At 39.7% G+C, this 27,447-nt stretch overlaps 1 protein-coding gene across 2 annotated transcripts in view; it reads left to right on the plus strand.

The window, feature by feature from the left end:
* Positions 1–8,867: 8,867 nt before the first annotated feature.
* The window catches only part of sorcs2 (sortilin-related VPS10 domain containing receptor 2), a 441,732-nt gene continuing 423,152 nt past the window's right edge, over positions 8,868–27,447 (plus strand). For both annotated transcript variants that reach the window (XM_084711712.1, XM_084711713.1), the window contains exon 1: positions 8,868–9,696. In XM_084711712.1, coding sequence (XP_084567838.1) covers positions 9,115–9,696 — 582 coding nt within the window. In that variant the 5' untranslated portion in view covers positions 8,868–9,114. The remainder of the gene's footprint in view (positions 9,697–27,447) is intronic.

A 27,447-nucleotide genomic window follows, 5' to 3' on the forward strand; every position in this document is an offset into this window, starting at 1 on the left:
CTAATCGTACCAGTGTTTCTGTATCAAACCGTGCTCTTACATGCAGGGATGACCTGCAGTTTGACTCCACTATAATTTACCACAAACTACTCCAATTAGACAATGCATAGGAGTGACTCTAATTGTATGTTTCACTCTAATAACTATTATTTCCTCATGTTCTCTGTGCACTTAATATATTCAATAATGAATCACCCACACAAACCTCCCATATAGGCTTTTGGGTTGGCTTGGAGTAAAAATCACATCCACTGCAGACAACATGTACCTCCAGCGAGTCCCTTTTTCAGATTTATTATGAGCGTTATAAAGCCTCATGCAGGATATGGGGAAATGCAGGAATATATATTAGACTGCAGGATAAAGGAGTTCTTTTACAAGAGACTTCTCTTGCAAAAGTCGAGTTTCTCTGAAAGTTTTCTGCTCTTCAAAAAAAAAAAAGTTAAGTTTCTCTTGCAAAAGTTACCTGTTGTTGCGAAAGTTGTGCGTTCTTTCACAAGAATTTTACATTCTTTCAAAAAAGTTTTGTCCTCTCAAAGATTTTCCTTGTCCTTTCAAACTTTTGCCTTCCCCCGGGAAAAGTTTTGTGAGATCTGTGGCCTGCTGTGAGATACACTGAAGTGGAAGCTCATTGATCTTTGAGAGACCAAAAAACCTTTATTCAAAAAACACAACAAACCATGTTATACTGTGACAACTTGTCATACCAGGAAAAAATCATGTAATAACATAACTTATATTAACTTAATAACTAATATTGTTAGAATGACAAATTTTTCTTGTATTAGCAATACATAATTTATTGTTATGACAACAAATTTTCAAGTCATAACAAGAAAAATATAATACATTGCTTTAAAGTTTATTGTTAAAAGAATCTGTTCTTCACATCATCACAAGGTATTTTCATGTTGTTATGAGATACAAACTTATCACCTTATGTAACAATGTATTATAATATATTTATCTTGTTATAACTTAAAAAAACATGTTATGATCTGTAGCTTATTGTTATAACAAAATAAATATATTTGTTATACAAAATAATACAAACATATCAAATTATATTATATTTATCTTGGTATAATTTATCTTGTTGTTGTCATGTTATAACAATTAACATTGTTATAATGAGAAACCTTTATAACAATAATAACAATATACGAATATACGATGTATCTTGTTACAACATGATTTCTGTATATATATGTATATTTATATATATATATATAATATATATATATATATATATACACACACACACACACAACTTATTGCACCATAACAACATAAGTTAGTACATTCTAATGTGAAATGTTTGTTATAAAAATAATAATTATGTTACAATATTAAATGTTTTATATATTATAACAAGATAAATAGTATATTGTTATAACAAGAAAAGTGTCATGTTACAATGTGAAAAGTGTGTATATCCTAATATCATCAAAAAATCTTATTATAACAATAAACTTTTCACATTTTAATGTTGATACTAATCTAATCTAATCTAATCTAATCTGCATTACAACATACAAACATATCACATTCTAATATATTTATCTCAGCGTTACATGAAAAGTTTCCTGTTATAACTTGACGACTTGTTGAAGCATTTAGAGAAATGCAGTTTATCTTTTCTATTTAATTTCCACTCTAAATGTCTTCTGTGTTGGAGCTGTCCTTTAGATGAAAACAGATTACATTCAGACTCACTCTTCCTGCAGCCTTGCAGTAACTCTCACTTTCCTCCTACACACACCCCAGCGCACACACACACACACACACTTCCACAGTCTGATGAAATATTTAAAATAAGCCCCAGTTTAGGAGGTGCAGTTATAGGCAGTATCCTAGCAATAGAGGTCATGGAGGGTGCACACCCTGCCATCATCTGCCCGCCCCCTCACTTGTGCGTGAAAACACCGAAAACACAGAATGCAGACCCAGATCAAGATCACAAGTACATTTTTAATTTGAAGTCCTGCCAGATCAACCAGATAATGAGGCTGTGTTTTGATCTGTGAGCTCTGTAGGCATCACATGTAGGTACACTCATTTTGATACATATTATTCATGTCGACTGAATTATTCAACATTTTCCAGAAACCTGCATTATTTAAAGTGTTGTCTGTTGAATTATTTTGTTAAAATTGGCTTGATATGTTAAAAAAAACAACTAATAAAAAATGATTGGAAGCATACTGGAAATCCTTGATGCAGAGCCCCTTCCTTGGCTGTCTCACAAAACTTATTCAGCATTCACTCCGTCGGGGTTTATCTCTGCCAAATACAGTGTTTCTGTTTCTAAACTTTACCGAAATTCAAGTTGGTGGATTTTCAATGTGGATGGAGAGAAATGAAGACTATGAAGGGTCAGAGAAGGGTGAAAATGTACGCAAAATCAGTATGACAGTGTGCTACACTGTAAAAGTAAACTATTTGTTTAAGCTTTAAAAAGTAAGTCTCCAGGCTGCCTGAAAATTTTGAGCTGACTGAATTTGAAAGGACAAGTTGAAGTAATGAGTCAGAACAAATAAACTTAAACAGACTGGATAGCAATAAAAATTCAGTTGATCTTCAGAAAACATGTTCAATAACCAGAAGATATTAAGTTGAACCAACAACTCTTCAGTCACACTGCTGAACATCACATGAACATGAATTTGATTTACTTTTAAAGAGTCACTTCTTCATTTCTGGGAAGTCTGCCAATGTTTCTGCAGAAACTGAATTGAATGAGTTGATAGAACTCTGTACAGTACATACATTCAGTTCATCATTTCAAATCAAAAGACCTACATTTCTGACATTCTGAGGTCTTCTGAAGATAAATACTAGAAATACAGAATCACTCAAAACAAACAAACAAACAAACAAACAAACAAACTCACTGGATGATCTTGAATTAAATTGTGGGCAGGATTTCCATGTAATAACTTTATGTAGCCCCGACTCAAACAAAGTGCATTCATAGAATATAATTTAATTGACTTAGTCCAACTATTTTTTTTTAATCAAATCCAATTAACATAAATTATTTACATAACTCCAGCACATTTAACTATCAAATATAAGGGTACAAATGTACACAAATCAGTATGAATGTATGAGATACTGTAAAAATAAACAATTTGTTTTAACTTTAAAAAGTTGGTATGCGGATGTCTAAAAATTTAAGTTGACTGAATTCAAAAAGACAAGTTCAGGTAATTTTGTAATGATTCAAAACAAATAAACTTTTCTAGTCTGGACTTGATACTAATTCAATTGAAAACATATTCAACAAGCTTAAGATATTAAGTTGAACCAACAACTCTTCAGGTGTACTGCCGAACATTACAAATAAATCTGATTTCCTTCTACGTTTTCTCTGTTAGAAGAGTCAGCTCTTTATTTCTGGGAAGTCTGCACATAATAAAGTTCAGCAAACTCACAATTTCAACTTACTTCCGTAGATTTTGGAGCTCTGAGCCCTACTGAAACTCTTAAGTTTTGAAAAGGTTTTACCAACTACTTATATTTAGTTGAGATAAAGCACCCAAATAATGACAAATCAGGTTCACAGCTTACTGTGAACAATTTTTGAAATACATTTTTTGGGGGTTTCTAAAACTCTTAGAGATAAAGTAAATTATCTCAATAAAAGATCACAGATTGACAAAACTTTCTTAAAAATCTACTGAAGGCAGTCGCCAGTCTCTAAATGATTTTTTACAGTGTAATATGCTGATGGTATTTCTTCAGAAACTGAATCTAATGAGTTGATTAAACTCTGTACAGTACATTCATTCAACTCATCATTTCAAGTCAAAAGAATTTAACAGTGTATGTTGAGAAGATGCTCTTTGCGGTGATACTGCTGCACCCTCTGCTCTCACAGCCATCAAATATTCAAACCAGCGATGCTCCTGCTCTGTCACTCTGGACACATGAGTGCACCGATCTGAGACCAACAACACAGCTACCTCCATTTATTCCCGACCTGCAGCAGCAACAGCAGGACTCTGACGAGTAAATAATTAACAAAGATCACCTTTGCAACACTGATACTGCTCATAGGTCAGTCAGAGCAGAATTCTCTCTTTAAAGAGACGCTGTGTTGAAATAATAATGTCCAACACTCTTTCTGAGATGCTGCGTTTAAAAACTGCAGCAGCATCTGTTTGCAGCAGAGCTCAGCTCTGGGCAACCTGAAGGTCAACTTACAGCTTTCAGTCACAATGCTCAGTTTTCATCAACAGATGGTGGTTGCTCAGTTGTCATGGAGATGACACAGTTGTCAGCATGTGACCTATACACCTTTGGTCACGTGATAACAGGTTGTCTGCTTTAGTTTACTGTACAGTTGTGTTGTAACCCATCCTTAATAACCCACTCATGCAGTCTAATAAGGGTCTGACAGAGGGAGAAAATACACTTTACAGTACAGTTATGTTGTAACATCTTAATTACCCTATAATAAAGTCTAATAAGGGACCAATAAGGGGTCTAATACTGCCTAAGTAACAAATTATTTCTATATTTTCATCTAATTGGATACAGAATATGGCCTGTTACATCTCGTTAATGTAATTTTGTTTAATGATAAAACATGAAAACGTCCTACAGAGTATCACTCTGTGTCGGCGGATTGAAGGTTTTGTCTTAAGACATTGGGTCTTAAAGCTTTAATCGACCAGTTTTTAAAGTATTCCAAGTATATTTTTGAGCATTTTTAGCTTTGCCAGCCTTTGATTCTCCATTGCACTGATAAATCCTACAAGGTTCAATTAATCTCACTCACCAGTTCAGCCCCCTGTGCTCCTGGTTCACTTGTTTGTGTAGGTGTATAATAAGTGAAACATCACAGGTAGATTTTGACACAGGCCCTCGAGATGAGGAGCAGATGCCCAGAAGCCGTTTTTTTAAATGTCAGTTTATATTGAACTTCCACACAGTGAATCTGAGACTTTCGGGTCCACTTACGGTCTGAGCAGTTGCCCACTTTCCATTATTTGTATTATTCCAACACTCCCACATCACATCACACTGCTTGTAACTGCAAAGTACAGTGCTGTTGATACAAAATGTTACCATAAGCAAAGGTCCTGCAGTCTTACAAACGTGCCCATAATTTATGAAATATTTTGGTTTGCTTCATTTTTTTTTATTTCTAAACTTGCTCTGTGCCAGAAAACATGCTCGTCCCAGACAAGAATTCACAACTTCAGTAAATTAAAAATGTATTAAAAGCCTCAAAATCTACAAAAAAAAAATCTAACTAAAAAACTACAAGTAACAATTCCTGCTGATGACATGTATAAAAATGCCCTGTTACAGTGTTCCTCAAACTTTTTACACCACGTACCACTTCAGAAAATACAGATATCTCCATGTACCACCTTACTGTTTTGTGCTGTTTGGTGCCACCAGGTTTCGTGGACACCTCACCAACGCTTCTTAAGTAACGGCTAGTACTTATGCTCAGTTCACTGTCATCAACCTCATGTTCAACACAGCTGCTCAAAATGTTTGTTTCTCCTGATCCGCACTCCTTTTTGAAATAGTTCTCATTTGGAGCCATGATTTCTGTGTTTACTATCCCGTCATCACAGCAAGGCTTGTAACTATGTATGACGTATGAGTACACTACATGCATGACCATGACTCTGTCGCAGCCTGATATTGAAACATTTCAGTGATCTGATGTTTTATGCATTTTCATTTGAACCAAATTTCATTTTTAAAAAATGTTTCTGATATTTCTTTGCGTACCACTAGAGGGAACACCAGTGGTCCTTGTACCACAGTTTGAGAACCTATAGGCCCTATTATATTTATCTTTGCTTTAGCCTGTTAAAGTTGTGTCCCAGGTTTCTTTCGACTCCGTCAGAATTTTACAAAACCATGATTTAATCAGGCATAAAAAGGGTTAGCTATACCCTAACGACCCCTGTCTCACTTCCTGGTTTAAAAAGAAGGCGGGAATACTGCTCAAACACTGGTTAACTTTCTATTTTTCAACAAATTCATGAAATAACAAAACTATTAAATGTGCCTCAACCATAACATGTGAACTCCGTAGCCCTTCTAAATCAAAGCTAAAAAAGAATTATGGTTTAAAAATGTGTATTTTGATCAGCATTAAGAGAACTCTGAGACACTTCAAAAAATAAATTGGCTGCTCACTCCGACTATGCTGTGAAATAATAAAAAATCATATTTTGTCAACTCCGTCAGATTTTCAGTCTTTCTTTGACATCTACATTTCATAAAAAAATTTAGTCACTTGGACGTTGGTCCATTATAAGGTTCAACAACCACGAGTTTGATCTTTTAAAATATATTTTCGAGCATAACTGAAGAGTAAAAATCAACGCCCCCCTCTCAAAATACAGTTCTGTCCCAATTCTCAAGAATGAGCATCAGTAAAAATAATATTCTACATGACAGAAAACAAAAAAACGTCGTTCGGGTTTTGTTGCTGTAGCTAAATGTCAGTATGAAGAAAAGGTAAATCCTTGTTGTTTTCCCTGCAGAGACATCCGAGCCCCGCCAATCCTGACCCACCAAACCGCGGGTTAATCCAGCCTCTACCTATAATTGGATAGGAGGACGGACACAGAGGAGAGCTATTACTTAGTTGGATCAAATGTGAACTGTGACCTCCCGGCCAGCTGGCCACCAACACAAAGGGAGGCAGCGAGGCAGTGAGGAGCATCAGTGGACTGACAGCAAATATGCAGATACGGTTCGGCAGTGTCTTTTTGTAGAATGTCTCCAGCTTCTTCAGGTCATCTTATAGTTTTTATCTTTTAAATTGGGAGCACAAATCCAATTAAAAAATGCAAGAATTTATGTGAGGGCTGAAACAAAAATGGAGAGGAGAATTTAGGAGCCGCTGCCTGTAAGCTAATTGACTGAGTGACCTGTAGGATTTACAAACTGTCCTCAGGACCAGCCGTGGGTCATTGTTCCACCTGCTCACAGACGTGATGTGGACGAGAAGCCTAATCAAACTATTCCTCGTGTTGTTTGGCAACCCAAAACAGCCACACATCCTAAAAAACACTGGGTTAAAATTTTATCCTGGACCAGATTTGACCCCGTGTTCGTGGAATTTTTTGTATTACTGTGGGGTTATTTACCAAAACTAAGACAAAGTGCTAGGATTTCAGGTTTTTGCACTTTTTAAACTTACATGTCACTATTTGTGTAATATTTTAACTTGTGAGGCCGCTGGATTCAGCATCCTAGGAGCAACTTCTGGCAGCTGCACACTTAGAAATAAAGGTGATAATTAGAACAATAAAGGGTTCTCAAGCTTGTTCCTGTTAAAACCTTTTATAAAGATTCAACTTGGGACCCTTTCAGAGAGATCTACCTCGAACTGGGTTATGCGTAGAACCCAGAATCTCCTATAACAGGGTATTTTATAATCAAAAAAAAAAAAAAGGAAAAGAAAGTAAATTTTTAGCAATACTTTTGGTGCAAGATTTATTGTATTGTAGATACAATGATTTGACTTACATAATACAAAACAAGCAGTTTTTCCAGTTTGATTTGTTCCTTTGCCTTCGTTCTACCTTTAAAGGGATAGTTCACCCAAAAACAAAAATTCAGCCACAATGTACTCATGTTCATGCTGATTGAAGGCTGGGTTTAGTTTTTTAGTCCACAAAACACTGCTGGAGTTTCACTGGAAAACAGTGGTGCACAATCTCCCAAACAATGGAAGTGAACGGTGACCAGTGTTTGTGGACTAAAAAACCAAACCTGACCCTCAGTCGGCATGAAGGCGAATAGATAATGTCTGAATTTTCATTTTTGGGTGAACTATCACATGCTAAAACAGTTAGCATTAGCTGCTTGGGCTGGGGACAGTTGTAACAGTTCAATTTCTGAATGGAGCACATTGGAAACTCAAGTGTGTACATTGTCAGCTCTGTGCCCACAAAGTCTGCACCACAGGGGCAGCAAGCCACATTTGCCACTCATGTGACAGTGACACAATCCACACAAGTGTCTTTTGTCATAGTTTTTTTTTTAAATTTTCTCATTGTTCTTTATATCTTTAGTCAAAACTGTTTATTCTCTATTCCTCGAATAAGGTCTTTCATATATTGTATAGTATAGATCTTATATTAGTAGATTACCTCTTTTTTTTTTTTTTACATCTATCCCCCGCTAGTGTTACTACTCACCTCAGCATTGGGGTAGGTTGTAACATTGGAGCCCTTTGTATTTGACATTAAAGGAGAAATCTATTCCAGACTGAAATAACTGTTTTAGTTTTCCCATTCCACATTAATTAGAGCTCAAATTAATGCTGAATGTTCACTGAAGTAATAAGCGTATGTTTACGAGTTGTAAGGAGTCATTAATCATCTTGTAGAAAGTGTAGATGTTTATAACTATTAAATTGAACAATATTTTAATGGAGTTTGGCAGGCAGTCAAGTGGGCAGTCACTGAACCCGAACTCCACGGTGTGTATTTTCAGAGAAGGGGGCTTTTGTTGTCAAGATCACAATCTTAACGTTACATCGATGGACAACTGACAGTTATAAACAGCTGATCAACTTACAGAGGAGGACTCGTCATCACCTGTCAGTGTTGTGCTCGTCTTGCACTCCTGCACTGTTCCTGTAGCCTGCCTGAGTCTGAAGAGGAGGAGGCAGGGGGAAACAACTCACTTCAGCCATAGACTGTATATTGAATAGGGGTTCAACATATTTAATATACAGTCTGTGGCTCACTTTTTGGACTGCTGTACTCATTTTCACAAGTTCAATTGATACGTATTGGTTCTTTAACTCACCTAATTTGTGATTGGATAGATGTCCAATTTAGGTTTGTTTGTAGCAGACAAATATGGGTACTGTGTGTCAAAGTTTGAAAGATTTAGCATTAACAGCCACTGAGTTTACTGATGCTCAAACAAAAAGTGTTACTACCATCCCCGGTCTCCCCTAACAATCAGTCCATACACTTTGGATAAACATGTGTTATAACCTATACCATATATTTGAAACAGGTCGTATGTCATTATTAAAATGTGAATTCCTCGCGTGCTGACAGTGTATAAAGATGTGCTGAGCAGAGTGGAGTCGCTGCAGCTGCAGGACAGCAGATGGCACCGCTGCGCCGTCCTGTGGATCCCGCTTGGCACAGGGACGCGTCCACGTTGTTCCCAGTGTCTGCCTCCGCTCTGGTTCCCCTCCCTCCTCCTCCTCCTCCTCTCCTCCCCTCCCTCTTCTCTCTCTCTCGGCTTACAGTATACACCTATCTATCTTCCACAAGCATCAGCAGTCTCTCCATCAGTCTCCGCGATACGAGCGCTACTACGGCGCAAAGCATGGCATCTCTGCGCCCAGAAAACCCGCTCTCCGCCGCTGCTGCGCACCTCTGCGTCTTTCTGCTGACCGCTTCGGCCTGGATGGCACTGCCGGGACCCGTGCGCTGTGACAGCGGGGCTTTACACCGGCGCGGCGGGGAGGACCGCGCGTTTGACATGGGCGGCGGAGACGGAGGCTCCCCGCCGGGCTTCTTCTTACCGACGGACGGGGACGAGGAAGCCGCGGAGAGCTCCCCTCGCTTCAGGAGGGCACTGTCCCGGGAAAAACAAATGTCCCTGCTCAGCAGTTCGTTCGTGCTCAAAGGGGATGCGACCCACAACCAGGCGATGGTCCACTGGACAGGAGAGAACAGCAGCGTAAGTAGCCTACCTACACCCCTCCTCCTCCCCCTCCACCTTCTCCTGCCGTCCCGTCACGACCCGCTGGTTCATGCACCATCCCCACCATACCCCTCTTTGTCACCTTCCTCCATCCATCAGTCCAGACACAGAGCGCAGCACCACAAACAAGTGATTGTTCTCCGCTGCGGGCGCACGCTGCGTCTGCGAGGCACGGTGCTTTTTACGCATCCAGGTGGTCCAGCTGCAGGACGCACGGTGGATGCTGCTGAAAGATGATCACTCTTTAAATGTTTTCATGTCATTGGCCCCACATAAAGACACTCTGTCACACCACACTCCCATTACATCACGCGGTGGCTCAGGTTGACCAGCATCTTGTTGTTGCGTGTTCACACTGAGTGAAACTTATCATTATCTCCATCCTTTGTCTGAACTTCCCTGCACACACGCCTCATCTGACTGAGGGAACCCCTTTAATGTCCAATTAGTGACCTGGGGAGGGGCCCCTGACCCCCACAATAATAAGCACTCATGCCGCTGTGTATGATAACATTCAGAGGACGCGCCTGTGAGCGCACACAGCCAGTGTGGAGACTACAGAGACAGCCCGCTGCTTGCCTCAGTCACACGAAGCCATGACTGAAATATTGATGGAGCTTTTTGTCCATGAATCTTGCAGAGCCTTGTTTATTTGTGGTTTGTGATTTGGCTCATATGAAAACGGATGTAGTAGCGCACTTTCAGTGCCTTTACTGCATAAACAGCGACACTGAAGTAGGTTTCAGACAGATGTTTTACAGATATCATAAAAAAAACAAGTCCCACTGGGATCAGACAGTGATGTAAGAGGAGACTAAAATAGCACATCATCATCAACTAAAGTGACCACAGTTATATTACAGTCCTATGGGAATATTTTAGGGAAATTTTGTTGTGATTATGATGGAAATTATTGTGATTGTATGAAGTATAATAACTGCACATTGTTAAAGGAATGTCTGTGAATTTTATGCTGAAAAACCATCAAATCATGACTGTAAAAGACTGTAAGCTCTAAATAGGTACAGTACTGTTTCTATAAGTGTGTGTGTGTGTGTGTGTGTGTGTGTGTCTCAGCAAACTGGTACTTGTATGGTATTTTAATATTATGGCAATTTTATTTATTTATTTTTTATTTAAAACTTGTAGGGTAGTCTGGGGATGGTTGCAACAAGGGACAGTTGCAACAAGTCTTATTCCTCCAATTAGACAATTAGACACATGCTAGAGTGATGACACTCATACTGCAAATCCTCAGGTAGACCTTCTGCTCACAAGGACAAACTACACTATAAAATTTGAAGTCCTGGCAACCACAGTGGCTGTTTTTTCCCCACCAATTGCGCATTAAGACACCGTTATATTTCACAGAACTTTTATTTATATTATGTTCATATTGTATTTTAATTTTAAAGACTTGCTTTTTATGGTAAAATATGTAAGTAAACAAGCAAACTCCAAATTATTGGTAAAGCTGGAGATGGTTGCAACAAGGGACAGTTGCAACAAGCCCACAAAGACAACTTACACTGTAACTTCTGCATGTTTATTTCCCATGTCTAAGGCATAAACAAGCAAAACTCAATAACAGTTATCTTACAAATATTACCACATAAATAAATGATTCTATAATACTACTGTATAAATAAACAATAGAACAATGCATATTTTCAGAATACTGTGCTTAATGAGACAAAAAGAAAAGTTAATTATTAAAATTTAATGTATTTCTGATATGTTGCAACCATCCCTTAATTATGCTGCAGCTGTCCCCAGGGTTAGTCAGTTGCACCATCAGACTTCTTCTTTTAAATAAAAGTTGTGAACGATTTGTCATTTGTAATCATCTTTAAATATGGGTAATTAGCAGACACTTGATAGATCTAGTCCAACTAGTAACTGAGAGGAATGGAAAAAGTGTTGCAACCATCCCCAGTCTACCCTATTTTTATAGTAAAATATTGAACCAAACCCAACCATGACCATAAAATCAGCTGTACTACTATCCATTTACCTTAATAGTAGAAAAAAACTTGTGCAATATTTATTATTGGTGAAGTTCTGGCAACCAAGGCTGCCTTTTTTTGATTGTCAATTGCACAGTAAGAAACAGATTTACTTATATGATGTTCATATGGCATTTTCATGTTAAAAACTAAAAATTTTTTCGGTAAAATATGGAAAATATAGAGAAATACAAAAAGTGTTGCAACTGTTCCCAGCCTCCCCTATTTTTACAGAACAATATGGAACCAAACTCCAACCTTAATTGTACATAAGCTGTATTAACATCTTTTTTACTGTAATAAAAGTTCAAAAAATTTCCAACATTTTTACTGCAGTGAAGTTCTGGCAATCACATCTGGTTATTTACCTCAGTGGTACTAATATGCTGTTACCGTTGTTGTAGAAAAAGTTCTACCATATTAATTACAAGTTTTGACAAACCTTTTTTTCCCCACATAAAATAACCATTTTTTACAGTGATATTTTTCCTTAGGGCCGGGTTAAGTGAGAGCAGCTACACTATGTAAACAAGAGCAGTCTTTGTGATGGATATTGACAGACGCCGGGGGGGTGGATTGGTGGCGGTGTCTGGTGGGGACATCACTTGCAATCAGAGCCTTTTTGTCAGTGTAACACATTGCTGCTTTACTGGCACCGGCTGCAGGCAGCTCTGGGGAAAATAACGCGACCGTGAAACAGCCAGCCGACCTGTTTTGCTCAAATTTGCCAGAGTTTCATGACAAATTGGTTGGTAAATAATGTAAATGGTGACATTTGCAGGTAACGTTCAATTTATTGGATCACAGGCAGAGGCGAGGGAGAGGCTGAATTTAAAGATGCTCTGGCTGTCTTCACATGTTGGTGGGTCCAAACTGCAGCAAGAAGTTGAAAAAGTTCAACTTCTGAGGCCAAAAACTGAAATCTGAGTTCCCTTCACTTCTTGTCTCAGGAAATCTAAAGCACAATGACACTGCAGTTCTGGTGTTTTTCTTCCTGTGTTGAAAAGAAGCGTCTAAGCCTGGAGCCTGAGTGGGCGTTTCCCATGGCAGTTGACTGAGGGCTGGTGGTGCTATGAATAGACCACAAACATTAATTCATGATGTTTTCTCCCCCACCCCTTTTTTAAATCAGGAACACATAGGTTATCCTCTGCGATGATTTAAACATCTGTTCTTCAACAACTACCAGCATTTGGGCTGAACCACGGTGCTGTTAAGTTTAATATTCTGTTGCAGGAAAGTGGAAGCTAGCAAGTTAGCTTGACTAGCTCTCACTCTGAAAGAAGAAGCTAGTTAGCCTAGCTTGCCAATTTTGACACTGATTCCAACTACACATAACTTTTAGGTCATGTTACTGTATGTCATAAAATCATTTTGTTGCCTGACATTTTACAAGGAAGGGTGGCAGCTAGCTAACTTTGATTGTCTTTTTCCCCCATTGTGGATATAAACCTGCCACTGATTTTCCTTCCCTTTTGCTTTCTGCATATTGCCATTTTTAAAAACAATTTAGCGACCTTAATGCTGAAAAGGGCAAGTTACCCTAACTGTAAACTGGTCACTAACCATACAAACTAAAAGAAGCTAGCAGCAGTTACCCTTGCACATGGGGGACGTTATAGCCTTTACAAAGCCCTTTATGGCAAGTTTAACCCAAACCATGATTTTTTTTCCCCTGAAAACCTAACCAAGAAGTGCTTTCTGGCAGAAAGCCTTTGAGGCTAACTTCTCCCAACAATGTTACCTATTTTGTAAGGAGCCTTTTGACAAGTTCTCCCCAACAACTGGTCCAGTCTAGTCCCAGTCCCAGTCCCAGTCCAGTCCCCAGTCTAAAATACAGCCTCATTTCCCATCATGCTGAGTGTTTATCGCTGTTAAGAAAACAGTGGTTTATGTTGGTAATTCTCATCTTTATTATTATAGTGTTGACCATTTGTGAGGTGACTTTTACATTAATTGATGTCAGCTGCACTTTGCATATTTTTGAGCACTTCAGCCTTATATTGAATATCCTTTCAAGGGCCAATGTAGCTGAGAGCTGCTTCCTGGCTCTCATTGCCACAATATTTTATTTTATTTTTTTTCTCCACAACCATCTGGAGACCCACGGAAATGACTTTATGTCCCCCTTTGGGGTCCCAACCCCCAGGTTAAGAAGCACTGCTGAATGCTGTGCTCACAGATAAGACTAAGCCTCCCACCTGGTTAACGGCCTGTGTGGCTGTTATAACTGCAGTGATATTACCAAGATTTTTTTAATTTAACTTTTAGTGTCTGCCAGCACTGGTAGCCAACCAAAAATTCACGCCAACTGGAGAACACTAATGCAGGGTGTACTGTAACAGCAGAAAAATAAATCAAAATTAACATTTCAGTTTTTGGTACTTAAAATTTTGACCAAATAAACACATAGTAATCACAAGAATGCATTGGTGTATTCAGTAAAAAATTAATTTTGATTTCAACTTTCAGGCACTTGAGCTTCTGAGGACAAGACACCACAATTCAATAATGACTTTCAGGATTCTAGTACTTTGGCATTTAAGACTGGGCATTTAAGTAATAAAAAAAATCTGACATTCTCCCAAGGGACTCCGGCCTTTCTCATGATGAACCTCTGCGTCTACGTCTCCTCTTTTCTTTTTTTCTTTTTTTATGGAGGCGATGAGTCCGCAGGGAACCTGGCGCTCAGGCTCTACCAGTCGTAGGAACTCCGAGTTTGACTTCTCCTCAGTTAACTTGGCGTGGATATGTACTCAGAAAGGTCACGGAGACCGAGATCATCCCAGCCTAATAAACACAGACAAATGGTGCCATTCAATTTCCCTAAGGCTGACATTTATGAGCTGCGCGTGGATTGATGGGAGAGAAAAAAAAATGAATCTGTGCCTCCCCTCTTGTTTCATCATTTCGTGTCTTTGAGGTTCCAAATGTAAGTCCCTGATGAGAGGGTCAGCAACGCGGAGGACTTTAGGTGTCACATCTGTCTTGATGATGGGTAATCAGGGACGCGATAAAGACCATCTAAGTATCGCAGTTTTTCTAAAACATAAATTTAACTTTCATCATTGTAATGTGCGTATGTTTGTGTTCCGGCCAACCTCCAGCTCTTAAAAACGGCAAAGTGTTGAAAGGATGAGTTGTTCATGCAGCTTTATAGTAAAAGCGCTGTTATTGAAAACAGCTCTTGTGTACTCCCCTCTGTCCTCATAGCGGCCATAGCGAGACTCACTTCACTTTGGCAAGCTTGATTGGTCAATTGATGGCTAAGAGCATAAAAGAGCTTTCCCTCCGGCATTCTCCAGAGGTGTCCTTGAAGAGCGCAGATAGCTGGAGAAGTGTGCGTGCAAGGGGCTGTTTTAGAATAAGAGCACGCAGATATTCAAGGAAAACGGGAAAATAAGTGGATTTGGAATCTAGATTGAAAATACAACAGTCAAATGCCTGCCTTCCCTTTCAGGTGCCAGATCATCAGCTTTATAAAAATCCAATACTGAGGAGGTGAAAGGTCACAGCCACCGCTCTGTGATAATATTCATGAACACTAGAATGAGCAACCAGCAGAGAATTTCTGAGAAAATAAATGTTTCTGTATCCTTCAGCTCATTATCCATCATATTTTGCGTCTGTAATTGTACTTATTGTGCTTATTGGATGTCGATTGTTATGTGATTAGCTAGCAAGACAGAGGAGAGACCAGGTGTAGCTACTTGCATATTCATGAATATTTGGATACTAAATGATTCTAAATGACGCGTCAAACAAACTCAGGACTTTCACTCAGGAGACTGAACTCACAGGTACCTCAGGTTGGAGCAACTTGACTGTAATTTTACCACTGAGACAAATTTAAGATCTCATTTAAGACCGCCGGGTTTTCTTTGAGATCTCACTGTTGACTCAAGAGCTGATTATTTAAGACAAATTTAAGATCAGTGCAGTGAGACCAAAAAAAGAAAATATTTCAAGATCTTAAATTGGGTTAAAATTAGTCTCAGGCTAAGACAAGACAAAGGCTGTTTCTCAGGAGCTGAATTTAAGAAGTATGAGAAAAGGGTTAAAGTCTCATATTGGTCTTAAATTGAGCTCATTTATGTCTAGGAGACACAGGCTGGATAAAGATTTTATGTTATAACTTTTCCTTTCCTCTGGGAAAAAAAAAACAGAAGCAAAAACAAAGAGTACACACAGCATTGTGCTAATTAGTGAAGATAAATGTTCGGAAATTATAATGTAATCAGCGAATAAACACACAACATTGGCATATTTTTACTATTATTATTTGTTGTGGGAACCACATGTTTTAGAGCTCTCCATAAATGTCTCAGTGTAGGCTTTCAGGAGAGTCCATGTCCTTTTCAAAGGGGGCTCAGCTCCTCTTAGATTCCCTGTAATTTTGAATCATGGATCTAACGCTGAGACAAATGCCCTAAATGCAGTACAACTGCACCAGTTTCTGCTGGGATTGTCTCAATTGTCTACAAACAAACAGTTATATCATCAGAATTATTAAAAACTTCACATAAAAATTCTACGTATAGGGGCTTTAACATGCTGCGTATGTACAGTTAATTTAAAGTATACAGGTTGAAGGATGTTCCAAGGCGCTAAGATATTGTTTACAATAAAAACTAAGGCAAAATCACTATTCAGTGACACAGACATGAGCATGCACATGGTGTTTGTGAGTCCCGGAAGACATCCTGGGAAGGGACATGAGCCTTTATAACATGATACCAGCTTTGTAAATGAAGAGAGCCTCCAGTATTGAAAGTACTCTCTTTGTGCCTGTCTCTGCGTCCTCTCTCTCTCTCTGAGTTGTTGACCAGCCTGAGGGAACTCTGAGCTGAGTTCGGCTTCCCTCTATTTCTGTCTCCTCTCTGTGCTGATGAACAGCGACGCTATCAGTGCGCGAACGTCTCCGATATGTGCGTTTGTGCTGGCGAGGAAACAGCCCTCACCATTTAATAGGGTTTCTCTATTTTGCGTGTATTGATTGTTTCAAGGGGAGACAGATTATCCATTGGTATTGCGCTCACACCTTTTTTAAATTTGCTGGTGTGTGCCTACATGTGTGTGTGTTGCTGATCCCTGGCGGCCTGTCCCACAGTAGCCTAAGTGATTAATGAGCGGCAAAAGGGGCGCTGACAGTCCAAACTCTCGGCCCGCCCTCTACCCTCATAGGGGAATTGTGGGTAATTCCTGCCACTTCCTGGTTTAAGAGTCCTCCTGGGTCGGTGGGAATGAATGAAAGTAGAAGAACACAGAATTTCTGGACTCATGAATGTTCAAGGATTTAAAATATAAAAATAAATAATTATTATGTTAATTACTCAAATTGCCCAACATGCCACTCTGAGCAACCAAGCTCAGTCTCATCTGCTAACCCTGGAAACAACATTGCTGGGTTTCATATAGGCCATATAGGGTTTTCCATTGGACTAAAGTGACAGTCTGACATTGCCATCCCTATCCCTAGCTAGCTGCCGCTAGCAGTTGATAGATTTTTTTTTTTTGGTTTGTTTTAAATCTTGCTTTTCATCTGTATGAATGGTGGCGTCTTGACTACCTTCATTTTGTGTTTACGCCTTCTGCAACACCTGTCACTGCCATTTACCTGAAGGATCTTTACAGTTCATTTCGCTTTCCATCTGTAAAGAATATGTGGTGATACCACCTTTTGCCCCCATCTCCTCCTCCATCCCCTCAGGTTACCTTGCCAACAACACCTTCAGATCACAAGCATTGTTTTAGCCAATTAGGTCAAAGGATTACCCGCCTGCAGCATGCATCTTATCTAAACATGGCATTGGCTGCATTTAAATTGAGTATTTAGAGGGAGCTATAATGTTTTATAATAAGGTGCTTGCCTTTATTTGCATGGGAAATCATGGCTCATGCAGGTGTGTAGACACACACATACGCTATAACAATACAGAGCCATGCTCTCTCTCTCTCTGTTGCTCTCTCTCTCTAGTCACACACGCACACACACACACACTATCTAGGTCTCCAGGGTCCTGACTTAATGTGAAAGGCATTTGTTCACGCTTCACATATTGAACAGACAGTTCATTTGGCCCCTGGTTGTTCTGCGGTGGAAAATTGTTTGCACATGTGAGGAGAGCCTTTCTCGTCATTTATCTTGTCTGTCCTCGCTCATCCCGCTTAAAAAGACACTCCAAAACCCAGACTGTAAATCATCAGACTTGTTTGCTCAGTACTCCCCCTGTCTCTTTTTAATGTAAATCCTGCACTGCCTCCAAATTACACAGTACAGTACCGCGACAGCAGCGCAGCCGTTCAGGACACAAGGAAGCACAGCTGAGTGTCTTTCCGCAACATCAGAGGGCTCCTGGCTTCCTCTCAGAGATGATTGATGCCTGCCATCCATTATGTCATTATGAAGGGTTGAAAGATGTATCGCTCTGGTGTTATGTCAAACTGTCATTGGAAAATGCATACTTTCCAGTTCAAGGAATACTCCACCATAAAAATTCTTTTTTCTTGGAATATCAAAACATAGTCTCAGTAGAGACTGAACCACTCCTGGAGCATTATCCCTCTGTATGGTGGGTATGTTTTAAACAGTTATATTTTCACCAAATTTTGGTGATAATTCATTCACTTTTGTTGTAACCTGGATATGGATTATCCACAGAATAGACCTTTTTCATGCCATACTGATATGATATAGGAGGGTAAACACAGTTGTTACAAAGACACAAATAAAGCTACAATATATAACATTTCCACATCAAAATGTCTAAAAATGCTAGACATATACAGGGTGATATATATTTTGTTCAACTGTTTACTTATATTATCCAAAAGGTTTCCACCAGCGTTCAAACACAGAGAAATACATAATTTATTAAAGGTAATGGTGGGTTTTCCTGCTAGCTGTTGCTAGCTAGTTGATATAATTTTTGGGAAAAAACAGGATATGTCAAATATGTCAGGATGTGAGGCAGAAGTTGGCACACATGACTAAACATAAGGTGAATAACACATTAAGTTGTCCATAAACAAATTTCTGCCTGACTCCTGTCAGAAAGATATTATGGTTATCTTATCAAGTAAAGTAGTCAAGTAGTCTTAGTGTCACCAGAACATTTTAGCATTTCATGATGGTCTAAGTAGTTTTTCAGAAGCTTGCAAATTCAAGCATGAGTGAAAACTTTCTAGCCTTTACAATGGTCAAATTCAAACATACACAGGGATAAAATGTCTAATTCGAACCCAGAAGTCAGTCTCACCTTCAAAAGCCCGCATCAGTGAAATCTGATCAGGCTACCTGGCACAGTAGAATGCTGATAGTCCTGACTGTGAAGCTAGACATTCATATATCTGTGCTCGATCTGTTGGCAGGTCTGCCACACACAACAATAGCAAGTTAATTGTCTGAAACATAAAAGCACAGTGGATGATGGGGCTTATCCACTGATAAGATCTTCATTCCAAAGCCTTTCTCTTGGTCTAGCCTTGGCGTTGGCACAGGACCGCTCTTTGCCACTTGGCGGTAGGTAGCATTTGTCGCTTCGATGCCATGGTTGCCTTGCTAACGAGACCTTGGGAAAGTACGTGAAGCAGCGTGCTACTGTAGTGTTACTGTCTAATTAAAGTGTTTAGTGATGCCAGGTGGATGCCGGCTGCCCGGCAGCTAAATAAAAGCATTGAGACGTGTTTGTCTTACAGGTTGTTCCGAGGCTGCTGGCAGCGGGGCTGGGAGATTGTTGTCTGTTTGTTCCTGCACTGCTGGGTGTGTATGAGGACGATGTGTGTGTGGTCTATTGCTAACTTACCTTCTTTTCTTCTCTGCTTCCTCGCTTGTCCTCTTGCCTTGGCAAGGTGGAGACCCTTAAAGGCGAAATAACTCGATATAAGCATTTGTGTGCCTGTTTGTGTGGGTCTGATGGAGCTGGGGCGGACTGGTTACCAAGCGACAGCTCTAAACAACTACTTGGCAGGCTGTGGCACAGAAGAAAGTTCCTCATCTGCTTGAACATCTCAGACATTCACCGAACTTTCTTTCTTTTGTCACGGTGCTCAAATGTACCCAGCGGGCGGTCATTGTCTTTCCAGTTTTGTCCCTGTAAACACCGTCCTCTGCAGTTTGGCTGCCATGGTTGAAAGTTCCTGCTCATGTTGCCCTGGCAACTCACACTGGAATCCTGTTGGGGTCTTCCAGTGGTTTGGTTCCTGATCTGAATTCAGAGTGGCCCCTCGCCTCGCACTTCTCCCAGATCCTGCATATTTCATGTACATCCCTGGCATAAATATATGCCAGTCATATTGAGATTGTCAGATGAAATCCTTATATCTCCTAAAGCCAACTTTCTAGGAATGAAGGAAATTAACCTTGTTTTTTTTGTCTAACTATTATGAAAGTTTGCATTTATCCTAGATTTTTTGTCTTTCTGGTGTCCATCAAACCAAGAGTACCTTAACAAGCACTGGCCAGATTGCCATGAAATTTGGTATGTGGATTTATGGTAGCCAGAGAATGATATCCTACTAATTTTCAGTGACTTTTCTTAGTGCACCACTGTCATTTTCAAGTGACCAATAAGAAAATGTTGATGGAAACTGCAAAATTATCTGCAATTTTGCTTGTTTGTGGTGGTTTTTGTTTTGACAAAGAGTTTAAAGGGACATGAAAACACTTTTTCCAAATAAGCTCTGGCATAGCCAACATTTAAACATAAAATATATAAGATCTGCTGCTAGGGATCTCGCTCACTTTGCAATGGGTAGTATGGAACACACCAATACCTTGAATAAATTCTGTATTTCTCTGTGTTTTTAGACATTCTAAGGCAGAAATGTTACATATTAAAGCTTTAACTCATAGGAATGATTAGCTGCTCCGACAGTGTCCTCATGACTCCCACAGCTCAGCCATGATGGCTCCACACAGAATCTTACATTATTATATGAAATAAACAGAAATGTCATATTTCCATCCTGTTTTCTACATTGTTTCTCACTGTTGGAGGTTCAACTGAGGCTCTTTTAATTACGACATCTTGTTGCACCTTTTCCTCTGCCTTGGTCTAATGGTTTTCTGGAGAACTGGTCTCATCTGCTGCTTATCTCCATAAATAAACTCCTAATTATCGCATAATAGTAGTGGATGGAAACAAGCATCCGTTTGCATTTCCTTTTGCTGATTTACTTGAAATTTGTTTAAAATTTGTGATACATTTGGATGGAAACCTGACAAAATACCCTCTTCCTTTTAAAACACTCCATGAGCCCTCTCCCAGCGCTTAACTCAGGCCAGAATCTATACTTGTCCTCAAAAAAAAATTACCATAATCTTTTTGCCGGATTGTCATGAAGTGACCTCAACATGTTAATGGAGTCTATGAGCCTTCTTCTTGTGCAACCCTCAGGCTACAATGTCAAGTTTTCACACAGACTGTTTCATATTCTGGTAAACAACTTACCATAAAATTTATATATTCATGCTACCAAGGACATTTAATTTTTAATTTTAATGTCCCCGTGACATTTTTCTCTTGAGGTGGCTGTTAACTACACTACTGTTCACCTATATCTAAAAACAAATTTATCTGTATAGTTTGATCTGTCAATCTACATCATATTTTTGGGGTGTAAACGTTTTGTCTTGTTCATAACATTAAAGTGTCTTTAACTGAAGTTAAATCCTTGAAATTACTAAAACTGAAGTTGAGAAGTTTTCACCTGACAGTAACGATATGTGGATATATACAGACTTGGCTCTGGAAAAAAGGGTTTGTGTGTGTTATATGTGTGTGAGGGGGTGGTGTGAGATGTGTGTGTGCGCCGGCCTGCCTGCCCGCTTGCAGCTACTATAGGAGCAGTGGGAAAGCTCTCCCTATAGAGCCCCTCAGAGAGTTGTGAAATGCGGCCCAGCAGGGTTCCTCCAGTATTTCACCTTCCCAGCAACACATTTAGAGATTGGATCTTCTTTCCTCTGCGCTAAGCCGTCCCCACTTTCTATCAGCCCCCCCCATCGGAACCCCACCTCTCACCGGGGACCGGGGTATTTTCAGCTTCCGTCTTAAGCCAATTGCACAACAACAGCGTGAAGCCTTCCACACGAGTCGGGCGTCAAAACAGAGAAATGGATACAGATATAAAATGGATTGTCCGTGTTCTCGGCTATGATTGGCTGAGGCAAATACAAAAATACACAGCAAACACACAGTCGTTGCATAACATTTTATTTATATAGTCATGACATCATATCAGAACATGGATTTGTCTGAAAAAGTACAAGTTTCAATATTAAAGGTATGTAAACCTGCACCTATGGCAGCCTAACACTTTTATGTTATCCCTCCATAATAAAAATTAGCCACTTAAATCTACACTATGAAACACTTTCACAATAAAATGTCTAAAAAATACCAGACATATGTTACTTTGTTAAGTTGTGTACTTGAATTATCCCAAATGTTTTCAACGATCTTCAAAGGCAGAGAGATTATAGCTTCTCTTCCTCCGGGCAGCTGCTTATGTCTCAGGACTACTCCACATCTGTCGTGTCCACAGCTGTCCGTCTACGTGTCAGTTTGGGAGCAGAGTCCTGGCTTCACTCAGACTAACCAGGACCACAGCTGCCTGTACCTGTTGCAGACATCTTTACCGAGCGGATGGATGGACATTGACTAAACATGTTATGTTCAATCACATTCACTAACTTCCTTCCACATCCAACATATCTTGTGTTTACTTGGAAGTTATAGTAACTAGCTAGGAATGGCTCGCAGGAAATGCACTGTTGGGTTTAAACATTGTTGGAAACATTTGGGATAATTTGTATACACAAGTCAACAAAATATATAACATATGTCTCACACTTTTGGATATTTTAATGTGGAAATGTTACATATTATAGATTTATAGATAGTCGTCCATGTCTACAGATGTCCAGAGCAAAATCGGTGTCATAGTGGTATTACTTCACCACGGAGAGCAACTTCAAAGCATGGGGAGCTCACTTTGCAGCTACTTTTACTTAACATATTTTCAGAAAAGCCCACATACATTTCTTGAATGTCATGTATGCATATTTTGTATACATCAGATATTTGCTGATTTAATCTACAAAATCAATAGTCATGAAGCTGAGTCATTTAAAAGTAGGTTTTATATTTATATATGTCTCAACCCCGAACATAGATCGGATTTTGGACTCACCCATAGAGACTGGGTGTTGTGTCATTATGTATACAGAATTTAATTTATTATTCCATCAAAGCACCATAAATGATTCTGTTTCGTGACATTTTTATGTCTTCTACAGTCCCTTGTTGCTTTTAAATAATTCTCAGTCACACTTTCCCTGAAGTGAATTAGTTTGAAACGGAGCAGTCTTTCTTTCTTCTTCACAGGCTGACAAAACTGTTCCTCAAATGTTCTCTGGTGGAGGTAGTGATTATGAAAGCATAATCATACAGAAAACTGTGGATCTTTTTTTTTTTTTTTTTTAAATCATAGTTAATTATCTAGGGAAATCCATTTCAGTGTAGTACTAAAGACAACTTTTCTTGCAGCTGTCAGAGAACCGTGACACTCTGGTTTAATGCTGAAGAACCCCTCTGGTTATTTCAAGAACCCTGTTTTGTTCAAAGCTGTAGTTATCCTACGTATGTTCCCAGTTGGCTGAAGTTTGTCTTGGAGCACAAACCCAGACTTAAACTCAGTCCCGTCTGCAGTTCAAAGGCAACTCTGCCACCCAAGTTCCACCCGGAATGACGTGCTCGGTCGCTGTGCCGACCTCGCACACACCTACACACACCTACGCACACACACACGCGGCAAGGCAACTCGAAGCGGTAAAAGGGGAATTAGCATGTGTTGACGGATGTGAGGCTTGCCAGTAATAATTCTTCTCCCTCGGAAAAAAAACCCAAAACCGTTTGTGACTCATGTTGATAGCAATTAGAGCACCGGGGTATCAGGGGAGGGGTGGTGCTGTGTGGGAGGACGGAAAAGGAAAGAAGGGGAAAAGGAAAGAAAAAGCAATAACTCTACGCTGAGGCCTCTTTCATCTAAACTCTGCGTGTTCCTTGGGTGGTTTTTAACAAACGTGCTGTCAAAAACAGCGGTTGTTTTACATGAAAAAGACGCGGCCGTGCGCTGTGATCTGACGCCGGCAACAATGTAACGTACTCTGCCGGGCTCCCAGACTGCTCGCCACCTCCATCTCTTTCTCTCTCTCCGTCTTCCTCTGTGTCTCTATCTGGTTCACTTTTGCTTGATTGAAAGGAGACGTGTGCCCGTGAGTGAGAATAAAGATGCAAAGCAGCGACAAATTGAATTATTGTTTGGAGTGCTGCTTGTCACAACAGTGGCGTCAGGTGATTTTCAGTCCTCAGCGGCGTAAAGGCGGAGACGGGACGGCTTACAAAGACAAGGTGACAGGATACTAAAAATAAACTAAAGAGGGGGAGATTATGTGCCTTTTTTATTCATTTGAATTTGAGCTGTTCAGGTATGGATTCATGCACCAGCATTTCTTTTGAATAAGTCCCTAAAGATAGAAAACGCTTAAGGCTTGCAGTTGTCAGGAAGACAAGATGAGATTAAATTAGTTAAAGTTTCTTTACAGGAGAATAAAATTTCTAGATTATTGAAAAAATGAAATGCAAATACAGGATAAAAAGAATGGACTAAGAGGAATATAAAACACTCATTCTTGACAACAAACTTTGGCCATTAAAACTTGGCCAACCTTTTAGTATTTTAATTTTTTACTAAATGTAGATGTCATTTTCAACTTTTCCTAATTTCACAGCATAGTTGTAGCGAGCAGCCATTTTAAACCATAAGTGTGTCAAAAAATAAAAAGCTAGAGCAGTATCCCAACCCTTTTTAAACCAGGAGGTTAGACAGGGGACCTTAGGGTATAGCTAAACTTTATGCCTGATTAAATTATGTTTTTGTTAAAATCTGAAAGTATGAATATTTTTTAAAGCTTTTTTTTTGGTAGGACATAATTTGTCCCAATTCTCAAGAATGGGCAAACACATAAATCAAGATCATGTTTTTGCTGACAACAGTTTAAAGTGAGGCTGGAAGTACAGTTATTAATTTGGGCATTCAAAAGAAATAACTGAGATGTGTCAGAAATGTGAAAAAGAGACAAATTATGAAAACAAAACAGCATAAGGAAAATAGAAAATGCAATAAAGGATGCTGGAAACAGATTTTGGAGTGGGTGTATGGAACCGCAGCATCTCTGGGTCTAGAGGGAGGCCCCTGCTGTCAGTCCCCTATCTATCATTAAAAACACCACAGTGAGTCAGAACAAACAAAGACAAATTAATTTCAGTCAGCCAACTGGCATGAAATGGATAATTGTGAGTGCAGAATATGTACAGAGTTGATATTTGCTGGTTCTGAGCTTGTCAGTCCCCAGTCCTGGAGATTTGTGCTTCCTTGTGGGGATTGATGATAATTATACTTACAGGGGGAATGTAGATAGCCTGAACTAGCTCACAGACTTTGCTTGATTTATTTCAAGCGATACTTCACCTAAAAATTAAATTTCCCTCAATACCTACTCACCCCTGTGCTGGTGTGAGGATGGGTGAAGATCTCCAGTTCACAAAACACTCCCGGAGTTTCAGTGGAAAACAGCCAAATCCTGTACAGTTGATGTGAATGGTGACCAGTTTTAAAATGTAAAAAAAGAACACAAAAACCCCCCACAAAGTCTCCATACTGCTCGTGTGGTGTAATCCAAGTGTCTGTAAGCCACGACATTAAAATTTGACCCAAAAAAGACGCCATTTACACCATGTTTTTATCCTAAATGTCAACTGTAGCATCTCAGACCAGGTCATGCACACAGCTGAAGCGGGTACACAGGCTCTCGCCCAAGAAATAATGCTCCTCTTCGTTGGACATTTTCTTCTTTGTTGGAAGTTTGTGAAGTCAGCTGTATGCCTAACAAGTCACTATTTCTGAGCAGATCTCTGTCTGTTGTCTGAGTCACTTTCAGGTAGCACATAAACACAGATGTGAAGGTATCGCGAGATCTCGTGTATCTCGTGTCACGCCACTTTGGCGAGAGTCTGTCCGTGAACATGATTTCTACCTGTGTCACGTCAGATTTTTAATGGAAGCGGTGGTCATTTAGCAATGAAGACCTTTCCCATGATCCCATGCTACATCATGACATCATCAAACTTTTTGAAATTGCTTTTATGTTAGAGAGGCCCTCAGCGGCAGAAATTAATGTGTTTATGTATGTTAGCATGCTAACATTAGCATAAAACCCAAGGTACAGCTGAGGATAAAGGGAGCATTTTGGTCATAAACCAAAATACTGGACAGATTGAAATGGAATATTTGTATCAAATGATGGCAATCCATCCAGTAATTGCAGAGATATTCAAGGAAACTAAAAATTAAGGAAGGGACATTACATCACTGTGGAACATTCCTTGCTGTGTTTGGTGCCAGATGTTGGTGAACCTTATTGAGGATGAGTGGAGAGACACACTAAAACCTGACATATCTACAGTGTATAACCTTTGAGGAAGAAAAGTCTCTAAAAAAAAAAATAAAAGGACACACTTCAGAGAATATCACACTGACTGATTTTTCCCAATGTGTGCATTTTCTGTAGGTCTCCAAATAGCATCTCCCATAAGCTTCAGCAGAACTGGCACCAAAGTCTGGAGCAGTGATGTAATGTCCCTTCCTTCTTTTTTTTAGTTTCCTTGGAGATATCACAGTCTGGACCAAAGTGGTGGATTGAGCGGCAGTGGTATCCCGAGAGCCACACCACTAGCTTGGCTCAAAACAACATAAACCACAGATGGCATGTTAGATAAGACAGCAGTAAAATGCCAGGTTGTGTCTGGTACTTGACCTTTGCTCATTTCAACACACTTGGGTATTTTTGCTGCTATAGCCTTGGTTGGTGTTGCATGACCATTAGCATATGGTGGCTAATGTTAGCAAACTTTCCTTAAACATTAGATGTGTCATTACCGAGAGTTTGTTGACTTCACAACCTCGTAATTGCCTCATGATGGTTCAGAGTGCCAGCACTAGAATAAGAACATATGCACATACACTTTTTATAGTGTGTTCCTCCAATCCCACTTTATTGTTCATGCCCATGTGTCTTCTCAAGCAGTGGTGGACTAAGGTTGTCTGAGGGGCAGGAGCAAACAAAAGAGCACCAGCATTATGTGGTGGGGCACAAGTGGGCAGAAAGTCATGATGCACCTTATAACATTTTGTCCAGTGGAAGGGTACTTTATCATGTTTTTTTTTTCTACTGCTGGGGCACTTCAGAGGACACTTCATCATTTTTGTCTACTGGAAAAGCACTTTAGAGGGCCTTTTATCATGTTTTGCCCACTGGAAGGGCACTTCAGAGGGCACTTGATCGTGTCTGGTCTACTGGAAGGGCACTTTAAAGGGCACTTGATCGTTTTTGTCTACTGGAAGGGCACTTTAGAGGGCCTTTTATCATGTTTTGCCCACTGGAAGGGCACTTCAGAGGGCACTTGATCGTGTCTGGTCTACTGGAAGGCATGTTATCATTTCTGGTCTACAGCGAGGGCACTTGGTCATGTTTTGTCTACTGAAAGGGCACTTCAGAGGGCACTTTATCATGTTTTCTCTACTAGAAGGGAACTCTAGTGGCCACTTCATGACATTGTCTTGGATATCTGGCCACTCTAGATGGCATTTGTCATGTTTT

The sequence above is a fragment of the Lutjanus erythropterus genome, chromosome 23 (assembly GCF_056507025.1).
Source record: "Lutjanus erythropterus isolate fLutEry1 chromosome 23, fLutEry1.hap2, whole genome shotgun sequence".
In the NCBI taxonomy this organism is placed as follows: domain Eukaryota; kingdom Metazoa; phylum Chordata; class Actinopteri; order Lutjaniformes; family Lutjanidae; genus Lutjanus; species Lutjanus erythropterus.